Below are 13565 nucleotides of genomic sequence, written 5' to 3'. Positions count from 1 at the left end.
TTCTCACTTTGCTGTATTATTTATGTTGCTTAATTCAAACAATTGAATAGTTCATTTTTTTAGTGAAAATCTTACTGAATTGTTAGCCGGCTGAACATCACAATCTTATTCCAGTCAAGACCAAGGCTGAAATGGGTGAGAAGTCAAAGGCAGACAAATTTTTGCCAAGTTTTTGCCAAACTTTGTTACTAACTAAGCACATTTCCTGAATAGGCTATTTAACCCTTTAATGGGTTTTGCTCATTATAGTTCTGCATTGTATTGATGATATTTGTCAAATTCTGTTATTTCATAATTCAATTTAATTTTAAATATATATCCTGTAAAACTTCTGACCTACATTTGCCAAAGAAAGCGAGTGATATCAGGGAAGTTGTTCATTTTAGGTACACCGAGCACAGAGCAGATTAATCCAGTTTGCAAAGTACTGTGAATAAACTAATTGAATCCAAAATCTCTCTCGGCTCAACGTGAAGAGATTACTGAAAGGTTATGTTTTGATAATAGAGATCATGCTTTGCTTACAGAAGATACTTTGAAATTGTTGAGAAAAGCAATACTATAAAAATGTGAAATTTTAACTTTGAATGAAATTTTAACTACATTTAAGCTTCATTTTATATATATATTTTCAGATAACCACAATGATTGCTCTGGTGTAACACTACAGATGACATTTCTTCAGTAAGTATCCAGATTTGAGCTCTTATATAATGTTTAGGATATCTTTCTGTGGTATCCCATTACAAGAGCAGCAATAAAATTCCTGTATTATCATCCACGCTCTTGCAAAAAATCAAATCAATACCCCAAAGCCAATCCTATGAATTCCCATTCCTGTAGAGGAAACTCTCATCAGGACCGGATATCCTTTCTTCCTCATCTACACATTGCCCCTTAGTGACATCATCGACAGGCACTGGACCAGCTTCTGTATACATCGTGACGATACCCACTTCCTTTGACTTCATAACATTTCTTTACTGTCAGACACTCTGAATATCAGTAAGGCAAAAATGAGTGGAAATTTCCTCCAACTGCACATTAGGCAGACTAAATTAATCTTTTTGGACTTTCCATAAACTTCACTCCCTCGCCACTGATTCCATTTATTTTCCCAGCCATTCGGTCAAGTTGAATCAGGTGGTGAAAAATCTTGCTATTCTGACCTTGAATTGAATTTAAAATTCTGCATTCTATCTATCAGCAAAACTGATTAGTTTTACCTCCACCATCTTCTCCCATCTCACCTCCACTGCTGCCAAAACACTTATTCATGTTATTGTCACTTCTAGACTTGATTCTACCAACTCTATGCCTTCCATAAACTGTAACTCATTCAAAACTAAGCTGCCTGTGTCCGGTCCTGCACTAAGTATCACTTACTAATCTGACTTGTTAACATAGAAACATAGAAAATAGGTGCAGGAGCAGGCCATTCGGCCCTTCGAGCCTGCACTGCCATTCAATATGATCATGGCTGATCATGCAACTTCAATACCCCACTCTCGCCTTCTCTCCATACCACCCTGATCCCCTTAGCTGTAAAGGCCACATCTAACTCCCTCTTGAATATATCCAATGAACGGGACTCAACAAATTTCTGTGGTAGAGAATTCCACAGGTTCACCACTCTGGGTGAAAAAGTTTCTCCTCATCTCGGCCCTATATGGCTTACCCTTAGACTGTGACCCTTGGTTCTGGACTTCCCCAACATTGGGAACATTCTTCCTGCAACTAACCTGTCCAGTCCCGTCATAATTTTATATGTTTCTATGAGATCCCCTCTCATTCTTCTAAATTCCGGTGAGTATAAGCCTCGTCGATCCAGTCTTTCTTGATATGTCAGTCCTGCCATCCCGGGAATTAATCTGGTGAACCTTTGCTGCGCTCCCTCAATAGCAAGCATGTCCTTCCTCAGATTAGGAGACCATAACTGCACACAATACTCAAGATGTGGTCTCACCAAGGCCCTGTACAACTGCAGTAAGACCTCCCTGCTCCTATACTCAAATCCTCTCGCTATGAAGGCCAACATGCCATTTGCTTTCTTTGCGGCCTGCTGTAACTGCATGCCTGCCTTCAGTGACTGATGTACCATGACACCATGTCTCGTTGCACCTCCCCTTTTATTAATCTGTCACCATTCAGATAATCTGCCTTCCTGTTTTTGCCACCAAAGTGGATAAATGGCAGATGCAGCACAATGAGGATAAATGTGAGGTGCCATGATCTTATTGAATGGTGGTGCAGGCTCGAAGGGCCGAATGGCCTACTCCTGCACCTATTTTCTATGTTTCTATAACCTCACATTTATCCACATTATACTGCATCTGCCATGCATTTGCCCATTCACCTAACCTGTCCAAGTCACCCTGCAGCCTCTTAGCATCCCCCTCACAGATCACACAGCCACCCAGCTTAGTGTCATCTGCAAACTTGGATATGTTACATTCAATTCCTTCGTCTAAATCATTAATGTATATTGTAAATAGCTGGGGTCCTAGCACTGAACCTTGCGGCACCCCACTAGTCACTGCCTGCCATTCTGAAAAGGACCCGTTTATTCCCACTCTTTGCTTCCTGTCTGCCAACCAGTTCTCTATCCACGTCAACACATTACCCCCAATACCATGTGCCTTAATTTTGCACACTAATCTCTTGCGTGGGACCTTGTCAAAAGTCTTTTGAAAGTCCAAATACATCACATCCACTGGGTTCCCCCTTATCCACTCGACAACCTCAAAAAACTCGAAGATTTGTCAAGCATGATTTCCCTTTCATAAATCCATGCTGACTTGGACCGATCCTTTCACTGCTTCCCAAATGCGCTGCTATTACATCTTTAATAATTGATTCCAGCATTTTCCCCCCCATCGATGTCAGGCTAACCAGTCTATAATTCCCTGTTTTCTCTCCCTCCTTTTTTTAAAAATGGGGCTACATTAGCTACCCTCCAATTCATAGTCCATGGAATTTTGGAAAATGACCATCAATGCATCTACTATTTCTAGGGCCACTTCCTTAAGTACTCTGGGATGCAGACTATCAGGCCCTGGGGATTTATCGGCCTTAAGTCCCATCAGTTTCCCTAACACCATTTCCTGCCTAATTAGGATTTCCCTCAGTTCCTCCTCGCTAGACCCTCGGTCCCCTAGTATTTTCGGAAGGTTATTGATGTCTTCCTTAATGAAGACAGAACCAAAGTATTAGTTCAATTGGTCTGTCATTTCCTTGTTCCCCATTATGAATTCACCTGATTCTGACTGCAAGGGACCTATGTTTGTCTTCACTAATCTTTTTCTCTTCACATATCTATTGAAGCTTTTGCAGTCAGTTTTTATGTTCCCTGCAAGCTTACACTCATACTCTATTTCCCCCTCCTAATTAAACCCTTAGTCCTCTGCTGAATTCTAAATTTCTCCCAGTCCTCAGGTTTGCTGCTTTTTCTGGCCAATTTATATGCCTCTTCCTTGGATTTAACACTATCCCTAATTTCCCTTGTTAGCCACGATTGAGCCACCTTTCCTGTTTTATTTTTACGCCAGACAGGGATGTACAATAGTTGTAATTCATCCATGTGATCTTTAAATGTCTGCCATTGCCTATCCACTGTCAACCGTTTAAGTATCACTCGCCAGTCTATTCTAGCCAAATCACGCCTCAGACCATTGAAGTTTCCTTTCTTTAAGTTCAGGACCCTAGTCTCTGAATTAACTCTGTCACTCTCCATCTTAATGAAGAATTCTACCATATTATGGTCACTCTTCCCCAAGGGACCACGCACGACTGGATTACTAATTAATCCTCTCTCGTTACACAAGACCCAATCTAGGATGGTCTGCTCTCTAGTTGGTTCCTCGACATATTGGTCTAGAAAACCATTACTTATACACTCCAGGAAATCCTCCTCACAGTATTGCTACCAGTTTGATTAGCCCAATCAATATGTAGGTTAAAGTCACCCATGATAACTGCTGTACCCTTATTGCACGCATCCCTAATTTCCTGTATGATGCCATCCCCAACCTCCATACTACGGTTTGGTGTTCTGTACACAACTCCCACTAACGTTTTCTGCCCTTTGGTGTTTCGTAGCTCTACCCATATAGATTCCACATCATCCAAGCTTAATGTCCTTCCTTACTATTGAGCATTGGCTCTTTGTAACTTAACACTTGGAATTTAAGCCCCTAAGTCTCATGGCCTCACCTCAACTTACCTTTGCAACCTCCTCCAGCTTTATACTTCTTTCACTCTTCAGTCCTTTAATTCTGTGCACCCTCCTCTCCCTTCAATCTACCATTGATGGCAATGCGTCTAGCCAACATAGCCTACTCTTCTGAACTCCCTCCCTAAACTCTTCTACTTCTCCACTTCTTCTTTCTTAAAATCTATCCAGTAACTAAATTTTCGGTCAACCTTTCTAACTTTCCCACCTTGGCACACTGTTCATTACTTGTTTTTTATTTTTCTACATTAAAGGTGCGATATGGGTATGGTAACTTAGTGGTTATGTTACTGGACTAGTAATCCAGACTAATGATCTGGAGACGTGAGTTCAAATCCCATCACGGCTGGTGGTGAATTTAAATTCAGTTAATTAAATAAATCTGGAATAAAAATCTCGTATCAGTAATGGTGATCATGAAATTACCAGATTGTTGTAAAAGCCCATCTGGTTCACTAATATTCTTTAGGAAAAGAAATCTGCTGTTCTTAACTGGTCTGGCTTGTATGTGACTTCAGTGTGTCATATATAAGCCAGACCAATGTGGTTGACTCTTATCTGCCCTCTGAAATGGTCTCTAGCAAGCTACTCAGTGTACCAAACCGCTACGAAAACACCACACAGACTGCTGCAGTTGAAGAAGCTGGCTCAGCGCCGCCTTCTCAAATGTGCAATAAATGCCGGGCTTGCCAGCAAGGCACACATCCCATGAATCAAAAAAAAATTATTTTCTGCTTGCTCACATTGAACATCTGATTCTAAAATGTTCAGTCAATGGGCCAAAAATTGTGATTGGCGTCGTACCTCCGAAGAACTACTCCGACCTGCGAAAGGAATACACACATACTTGATGGGGGCCCTCCTGTGAAAATTTACCGTCTGGCAGAGGGCAACGTAATGGTCCATGGATCCCAGGGACGCACGCAACCTGTGTGGAAGCATACCCGGGATTGTGTGGGCCTGGTCCTCCAATCACAAAACAGAATTAGATTTTAATCACTTCCGAAGGGAATCCCGTAATCAGATTGAATGGAATCCCGAAGTCAGATTTTAATTCAGTTTACAGGATTGGAATTTAATTCCTAATTAGCTCATTACACCAATTTCACTAAAAATGTACTTTTTAAATAATTGTTGACATCATTAAAACTCTTATATTTGCAGAAACATTGAAAAACTCATTTGATGTAGTATATGTGTATGATTTCCAAGATGAAAATATTTTAAACTTGCCTGAGGTGTCCCGTTACGCTGATGCAAACAGGCCCAACACAATTGCTGGCCAGCCGGTGGGCAAATAGCCCAACTCTGCGCTAGCAATTGCTTTTTCGTGGGCTATGCGGATGGCCTGTCAACACGTATGTTGATAGACCACAAGTTCCGGATTTCCTGCATGCGAAAATCGCGAACTTGCATTGGATTTCAAAGGAAGGCCACCGGAAAATCTGCACAAATAAGTTTCTATATTCAGTTTTGCTTGTCCTTTACTTCTTTTCACTTCATTTACAACATTAGTAAGAAAGAATATAGGTAAGGGAAAGCAATCACTAGAGACTGCGTGGTTAAAATTGAGGAACAAGAGAGATCTTAAAACTGTAATGGGAGTTGTGTGCAGGTCTCCTGATAGCAGCAATGAAGTGGCAGAATGTAAGAATTCAGAGATTAGAGAGGCTTGTAGCAAAAGCAAAGTTGTTTAATGGGAGACACTAATTTTCATATAGATTGGGAAGATCAGAGATGCTCAAGTCAGAAAGGTAGTGAATTTCTTGAATGCATTTTAGTTAGTTTTCTGGAGCAATATGTTCTGGAACCAACAAGAAGGCAGGCCATACTAGATTTAGTAATCTAACAGCAAGATAACATTTATCTAACAGTGATCATAATATGATTTAATTTAATGTTAGGTTTGAAAAAGAGAAATTTAACACAGTAACTATGGGCTCAAATTTGGCCCCTGCCGATTTTTGGCGCACTCACCCGAGGCGACTTCCTAGGATAAAAACGGCGGCAAAAAGTTGTCCCCGCATTCTGGCCGCTCTGTGGCCTCTCCCATGACTTGGCACGGCGTGGCAACTTAATTAGGGGGCGGAGCTAGGGCCCTGTGCTCATAAGAGTGCCGGCAGCTCAACGCATACGCACTGAAGGTTTCACGCATGCGCAGTAGCTCCTCTGCAGCATGGGACCCGATGTCCCGCCCCATCCTAGGCCGAGTGGCGTCAGGATGTGCGCCGGGCTACTGCACACCATAGAGAGAGTCCCGCACCTATCCCCGGCCGAGTGGCCTCCCGCACCGGCCGGCCAGCCCGCTGACTTCCCGGGCCGAGGTAGGACTTGAGTTCTATTTTTTAATTTATTGTCGGTTGTGCTTTGTTTAGTGAGGAGAGTTTTGATCGGGGCGGGGGAGGGAGAGAGTGTTTTAATCGGGGCGGGTTGGAGGGGGGCAGAGTTTTGATGGAGGGGGAGGAGAGTTTTGATCGGGGTGGGGGGAAAGCTTTGATGGCGGAGTGGGGAGGAGTAGAGTTTTGATGGAGAAGGGGGGATGATTGTTTTTATTTGGATATTTTGAAAAAATTATGTAAATATGTTTTGTCTCTTCTTTTATTTTTGTAGTTTAAGATTCCATGAATGTTTCTGTTGTATAGCAAATTAACTTTGCGAAGTTTGTCATATGTCCTGTATAGCTGTTTGATCCTATTCACATTCTTTAGTCAAGTCATTAAGTACCTACCTGCGCTGATTTCTTAACCCTCCGCAAGGGTTGTGGACACATACGCTGGCCTAAGTTAGTTTGGAGCCACTATTAGCTGTGCAAACTGGCTTAAATGGCCAAAACAGGTGTAGGTGGCTGGCAACGCCCCCATTTGGGGGAAAAAAAACTAAACCAAAAAAAATCCTAACTAACTCACTTACACTGGTGCAAATTGAATGTGCAGAATGGGGATTTTTAAGATTCTCCAGAAAAATCAAGTTGCTCCAAAAAAGACGGAGCAACTCTTGGGCAAATTTGGACCCTAAGATTTTGGTAGCGCTAACTTTAATGGATGAGGCTGAGACTGAGAACACCAAGCTTATTCAAAACCGTTACTGGATATAACTACAGATGTGAGAGGTGTTCATAGAAGATTTTAGCTTAATATAGCACCAATATATACTCCTCAAGGGAAAGAGCTCTACTTACCAAATAAAACAACCATGGTCGAAAGATAAAGGAAAGGGCATATAAAAGTGCAAAGATTAGTGTAAATCCAGGGGACTGGGAAAGATAAAAGAGCAAAGGAAGACAAAAAAGATAGTAAGAGCTGAAAAAAGGAATACAAAATTAACTTGAATGAAATATCAAGTTTAACACATTATGGGGGAGAAATTGGCCTCCTTTGCGCCTCCCGTTAGCACCTCCGGGGATGATAACGGGCCGCTACCAGCTCTGCGACTGGGTGCGATGAGAATACCGACAACCGCGAACTTTCCGCGGAGGTTTGTGGCGGCGGTAACACCTAGCACCACAATCTCCTGCGCTCGGAAGGTCGTGACCTCATCCGGCTGCGCAGCACCCCGGATGCGAACTTCGGTTCCGATCCCTGCAGCATCGCCAGGCATCAACACCGGCAACTGCAGGAGGTGTTGTAACGGGAGGCTGGCCGTTTGGGAAGAGGTATTTAAAGGTAATGCCGCTCGGGTATGTAAAAATTTGTTTGCAGCCCTTAGGTGATTTTTTTTCCCATTATTTTTGCCCCGATTGATCAGCCCTGAACCCTGTTAGAGTGCTTGGGGCTGAGCGTCGTGGATTGCAGCTGCTGTTGGTAACTCGGGAAATCCTTGTAATGCAAAGCCTGCAGCTATGGCTCTTCCATTTTAGGGAGGGAAGGAGCCTCGGATCCCGGCAGTGCTGCACTCGACATTTTACAGCGCTGCACCACTACTGCCCCTCTTGCTGGCTTTAGCTCGCCAAGGGAAGTGGTAGCGCTTGATTTAGTGCTCCACTTCGTTCCTGGAGCGCTAAACCGGAAGTTTGCGTCATCTTCACTTGCGTAGCATCCGCCGATACTTTTGTTCTCAGGCAAAAGTTATCGCCCCAAAAGGGCTGCTACGCAATTTCTAGCCCAAAGTATTTACAATTATATTGGAAGAAAAAGGGTCGTCAAGGATAATGTGGGCCCTTAAAAAGAGACGAGGGTAATATTTTGCAAATGAAAATAAGGAAACAGCAGACTTGTTGAATCATTACTTTGTGTCAGTCTTCACAGTAGAGGAAGAGGATAATATACCTGACATTCCAGGGAAATTAATAATGAAGCAATGGATTGGAGTTCAGTAAAGTTAAAGTAAGCAAGTTTGCCAATGACGCACAGATTGGTGGCATTCGTAAGCAATGTAGACAGGAGCATAAAATTACAGAGACTTGATAGATTAAGTGAGTGGGCAAAACTGTGGCTGATGGATTTCAACATAGTTAAGTGTGAGGTCATCCATTTTGGACCAAAAAAAGGATATATCTGAGTATTATTTAAATGGCGAAACACTAGGTCCAAAGAGATTTAGGGGTCCATATACACATATCACTATGGGTGGTCAGGTACAAATCACCAAGACTGCCTACTTCCACCTCCAACCCTGCCTCGGCTCATCTGCTGCTGAAACTCTCATCCATGCCTTTATAACCTCTAGGCTTTACTATTCAAATGCTTTCCATCTTCCACCCTACCTAAACTTGTCCTCACCCAAAACTTTCCTGCCCGTAACTTAATTCATTCCAAATCTCATTCACCCAACACCCCTGGCCTACATTGGCCCCTGGTCCGGCGATGCCTCAATTTTAAAATCCTCATCCTTGTTTTCAAATCCCTCCATGGCCTTACCCCTCCCTATCTCTGTAACCGCCTACAGCCCTACAAGCTTTGAGATCGCTGCACTCCTCCAATTCTGGTCTCTTGCGCATCACCGTTTTTAATCACTCAACCATTGGCATCTGTGTCTTCAGCTACGTTGACCTTAAGCTCTGTAATTTCCTCCCTAAACCCCTCCACCTCTCCTCCTTTAAGATGCTCCTTAAAACCTACCTCTTTGACTAAGCTTTTGGTCATCTGTCTTAATATCCTGTGGCTCGGTGTCAATAATGCTTTTATTGATATCGCACTTGTTAAGCACCTTGGGACGTTTGGCTATGTTAAATGCGCCGTATAGTTGTTTTGAATTGGTGGGTGGGAAAGGTAACACCAGAGTGTAAGAGTGAAATTAGTTGTGTCGAATGATGAGAGGCTGTCAGTGAAATAATATTTTAAATGTCAGTTGTGGATGGAATATGATTGGGGTCTGTGAGCAAAATGTTTTATAATTTTGTTTCATAGCTGCATTTGCAGGGTTATTTTGCTAACTTATTTTTCTGCAGACAACCTTTGGTTGCTGGCATATATCTCCTCATGTCTGAAGATACCGTGATACCGCCAGGAGAAAAGGGTGAGCTTTGACTGTTACTTATTTTTATACATGTATATATATATATATTGGTCAAGTTGCTATGAAATATTAACTTGTTTTAGTGTTTTTTCTCACAGACCTGAGAGTTAAATTATCAAAGACAAGAGATACATTTTAAAAAGGAGGTGCAAAAAATGTGGATGATTGCTTTATAATATAAAGAAGCTAAAGCATTTTTGTTGTACCAGCCAATAAAAATAATTTGATGCGACTTTAGGTCTGATCTTATCACTTCTGGCTAAATTCATAATCTTCCATAGCACATTCTCACCAACACCCGCCCCCACCCCCCCCCCCCCCCCCCCGGCCCCAATCCACAAAATTGGACAAGAATAATCAAACAGAAAGTTAAGAAAACATTATATTTACATATTTTATGAACAGTTACAGATAGAACCATGGAAATTTACAGCACAGAGGGAGGTCATTCACCCCATCGTGTCTGTGTTGGCCAAAAAGGAGCTATCCAGCCTAATCCCACTTTCCAGCTCTTGGTCCGTAGCCTTGTAGGTTACGGCACTTTAAGTGCTTATCCAAGTACTTTTTAAATATGATGAGGGTTTCGCCTCTACCATCCTTTTCAAGCAGTGAGATCCAGACCCCCGCCACCATCTGGGTGAAAGAAATTCTCCTCGACTCCCCTCTAATCCTTCTACCAATTATTTTCTATCTGGACCCCTCATAATTTTATACACCTGAATTAAATCTCCCCTCAGCCTCCTCTGTTCCAAAGAAAACAATCCCAGCATATCCATTCTTTCCTCCAAAGTTAAAATTATCCAACCCTGGCAGCATCCTCGTAAATCACCTATGTACCCTCTCTAGTGCAATCACATGCTTCCTCTAATATGGTGACCATACTGTGCAGTATTTTAGCTGTGGCGTAACTCGTGTTTTATACAGTTCAAGCACAACTTCCCTGCTCATATTTTATGCCTTGGCTAATAAAGGAAAGTATCCCATATTCCTTCTTAACCTCCTTATCTACCCATCCTACTACTTTCAGGGATCTGTGGACATGCACTCCAAGGTCCCTCTGTTCCCCTACACTTTTCAGTCTCCTACCATTTATTGTGTATTCTCTTGGCTTGTTTCACTGCCCCAAATGCGTTACCTCACACTTCTCCGAATTGAATTCCATTTGACACTTTTCTGCCCATCCGACCAGCTCATTGATATCTTCCTGCAGTCTCCATCTTTTTTCCTCATTATTAACCATAAGGCCAGTTTTTGTATCATCTGCAAACTTCTTAATCATGTCCCCTTCATTGAAGTCTAAATCATTAATGTATACCGCAAAAAGCAAGGGATCCAGTACTGAGCCCTGCAGACCCCCACTGGAAACATCCTTCCAGTCACAAAAATACCCGTTGACCATTGCCCTTTGCTTCCTGTCACTGAGCCAATTTTGGATCGAACTAGCCACTTTCCCTTGGCTTTCCATGGGTTTTTACCTTTCTGACTATTCTGCCATGTGGGACCTTATCGAAAGCCTTGCTGAAATCCATGTACACTACATCAAACACACTACTCTCATTGACCCTCTTTGTTACCTCCTCAAAAAATTCAATCAAATTAATCGACATGACCTTTCTGTAACAATTTCATGCTATTGTCCTTAATTAATCTTTGCCTTTCTAAATGCTGATTAATACTATCCCTCAGAATTATTTATAATTATTTGCCCACTATCGAGGGTAGCGTTTACAAGGTAACCAACAGTGAATACTGAGGTGATCTTGATGTGCTGCTCAAACTTCCCTTCACGGTTTTATGGTATTGATCCCTAGACTGTCTTATTTTGTATGTATTGCCTCAGTTTGTCTGTCACCTATAATACATGAACTTTAACACTGCACAGCAAACTGAAAATCACTGTAATGATGTCTGCACACAGTGATGTAAACTAATGCCAGGGACTCCATACATGACAGTTCCTGATGAATGAGTCGGCATAGTCTGGACTCATATAGGGAGCACAATATTAAAGTTTAAATATGACACAAAAATAGGGAGTGTGGTTAACTGATGAGAACTACAAGTTACGTGAGGAGGACATGGGCAGGTTTAGCAGGTTAGGCAGATATTTGATGGATAAAATGTAAATGATTGACATTTGGGAGAAAGAACAAGAAAAAGATGTATACACTAAATGATAAAACTTTAAAATGAGTGGAACAGCAGAGAGAGTTAATGGTTCAGAAACACAGATCTTACAAAGTTGGAGGACAAGTTAATAAAACAAAAAGTGAATGTGATCCTAGGTTTCAGAAATAGAGACATAAACTATAAATGGAATTAGGTATCGCTAAGCCTATGTGTAATGTATGCACCTGTGAGTATGCCCACAGGTTTGTAGAGTTGTTGAAGTCCTCCCTCTATTTATTGGGGACTTGACCTGGAGGGTGTTGCACGGAGCAGTCCCGTGCAATACGTTTTTAAGTCGGTTCACGGGCTCCCAGGCCGCCTGCAATTTCTGCAGTCTGGAAGAGTCCATGTTCCATGTTTTTATCGAATGTACGAAGTTGCAGCCCCTGTTCCATTATTTGAAGGGGCTGCTTCTCAAATTCTGGTTGCACTTCAGGCCCACACTCCTGATCTTTGGGCACCCTGTGTGGAGGGGAACGGGCAGGTCGAAAGGCCGCCTCGTAGGACTGTTCCTGGGCATGGCCAAAGGAGGCCATCAGCCGGTCCAGGCAGCGAGCGGTCAAGGGGGTCATTCAGCCCGACTGCTGGCCTCTCTTCCGCAGTTAAATCCAAGCCACAGTGTCCCTGGAGATGGAGCACGCGGTGTCCACCGGTATGCTCGCGGCCTTCGGCGAGAGGTGGGCGCCGGAGGGACTGGCAACAAAATTTTGATTTGATTTTATGTCTAAAGTTTAATTTGTCTATTGTGTCGGTTTTAGTGCGCCCCCGCCCCCTTTTAGCCAGGGGGCACTTGTATAATTTGTGTTTTTAGTGCCCTAAAAACAGACAAAAAAAAAACAAGCAGGCACTTGTTTGAAAGTCTTTGGTGTCCCGTTCTCCCTCCCCCCCCTTTAATCAGGGGGCATTCGATTTAATTGTTTTCTTCAAAAATAGTTGAAGAGTTGTTCAGTTGTCAATGGCTTAGCCAGTCACGTGATGTTCACAAGACTCAATAAAACCCCAGCCAGTTGGATTCAGGGGATCCATGATAAGGCAGGTGGTTGTGAGCCTGGTGATGAACTGGTGATGTGTAGTGTGATTGTTAAACCTCTGCTAATAAACCAATTAGTTCTCAATAGCAATGTGTTGCTATGAATTCTTAAGCAAAGAACCCATGAAGCAAATACATTACATTATGCAAATTATTGTTCAATCAGCAATCGGAATATTCTGATCATCCCAAAGCAATTCATGACCAATTAATTAGTTTTGAAGTGCAGTTACTTTTGTTACGTAATATAAGCAAACACGGCAGTCGATTGCACACAGCAGGGTCCCACAATAGTGATAAATAACCAATGAATAATTTTTTGGTGATGTTGATTGAGGGAAGAATGTTGTCTCCGAAGCCCGAAGAACTCCCTGCTCTTCTTCGAATAATGTTGTGGGATATTATGTCCATCTGCAAGCAGGCAGGGCCTTGTTTTAATATCTTATCCAACGGTGCATCACCTCCCCAGTACTGTACTGAAGTGTCATCAATATTATGGCCCCAAGTTTCCACATGATTTGCGCCTGATTTTTAGGAGCAACTGGTGGAGAACGGACTATCTTAGAAATCGCAATTCTCCACATTTTTTTTTCTGCAGTTCTAGTCAGTTAGAACAGTTTCACTTTGGAACAGAATTTTTTCTTCAAAATGGGGCGTGTCCGGCCACTGACGCCTGATTTC

At 42.4% G+C, this 13565-nt stretch overlaps 1 protein-coding gene across 4 annotated transcripts in view; it reads left to right on the top strand.

The window, feature by feature from the left end:
- pam (peptidylglycine alpha-amidating monooxygenase) overlaps positions 1-13565 on the top strand; it is a 398693-nt gene that overhangs the window by 260912 nt on the left and 124216 nt on the right. For all 4 annotated transcript variants that reach the window (XM_070884267.1, XM_070884245.1, XM_070884252.1 and 1 more), the window contains 2 exons: positions 636-684; positions 9618-9685. In XM_070884267.1, coding sequence (XP_070740368.1) covers positions 636-684; positions 9618-9685 — 117 coding nt within the window. The remainder of the gene's footprint in view (positions 1-635; positions 685-9617; positions 9686-13565) is intronic.

Source organism: Pristiophorus japonicus, chromosome 1 (assembly GCF_044704955.1).
Source record: "Pristiophorus japonicus isolate sPriJap1 chromosome 1, sPriJap1.hap1, whole genome shotgun sequence".
Classification (NCBI taxonomy): domain Eukaryota; kingdom Metazoa; phylum Chordata; class Chondrichthyes; family Pristiophoridae; genus Pristiophorus; species Pristiophorus japonicus.
This window is presented reverse-complemented; position numbering and strand designations above follow the sequence as displayed.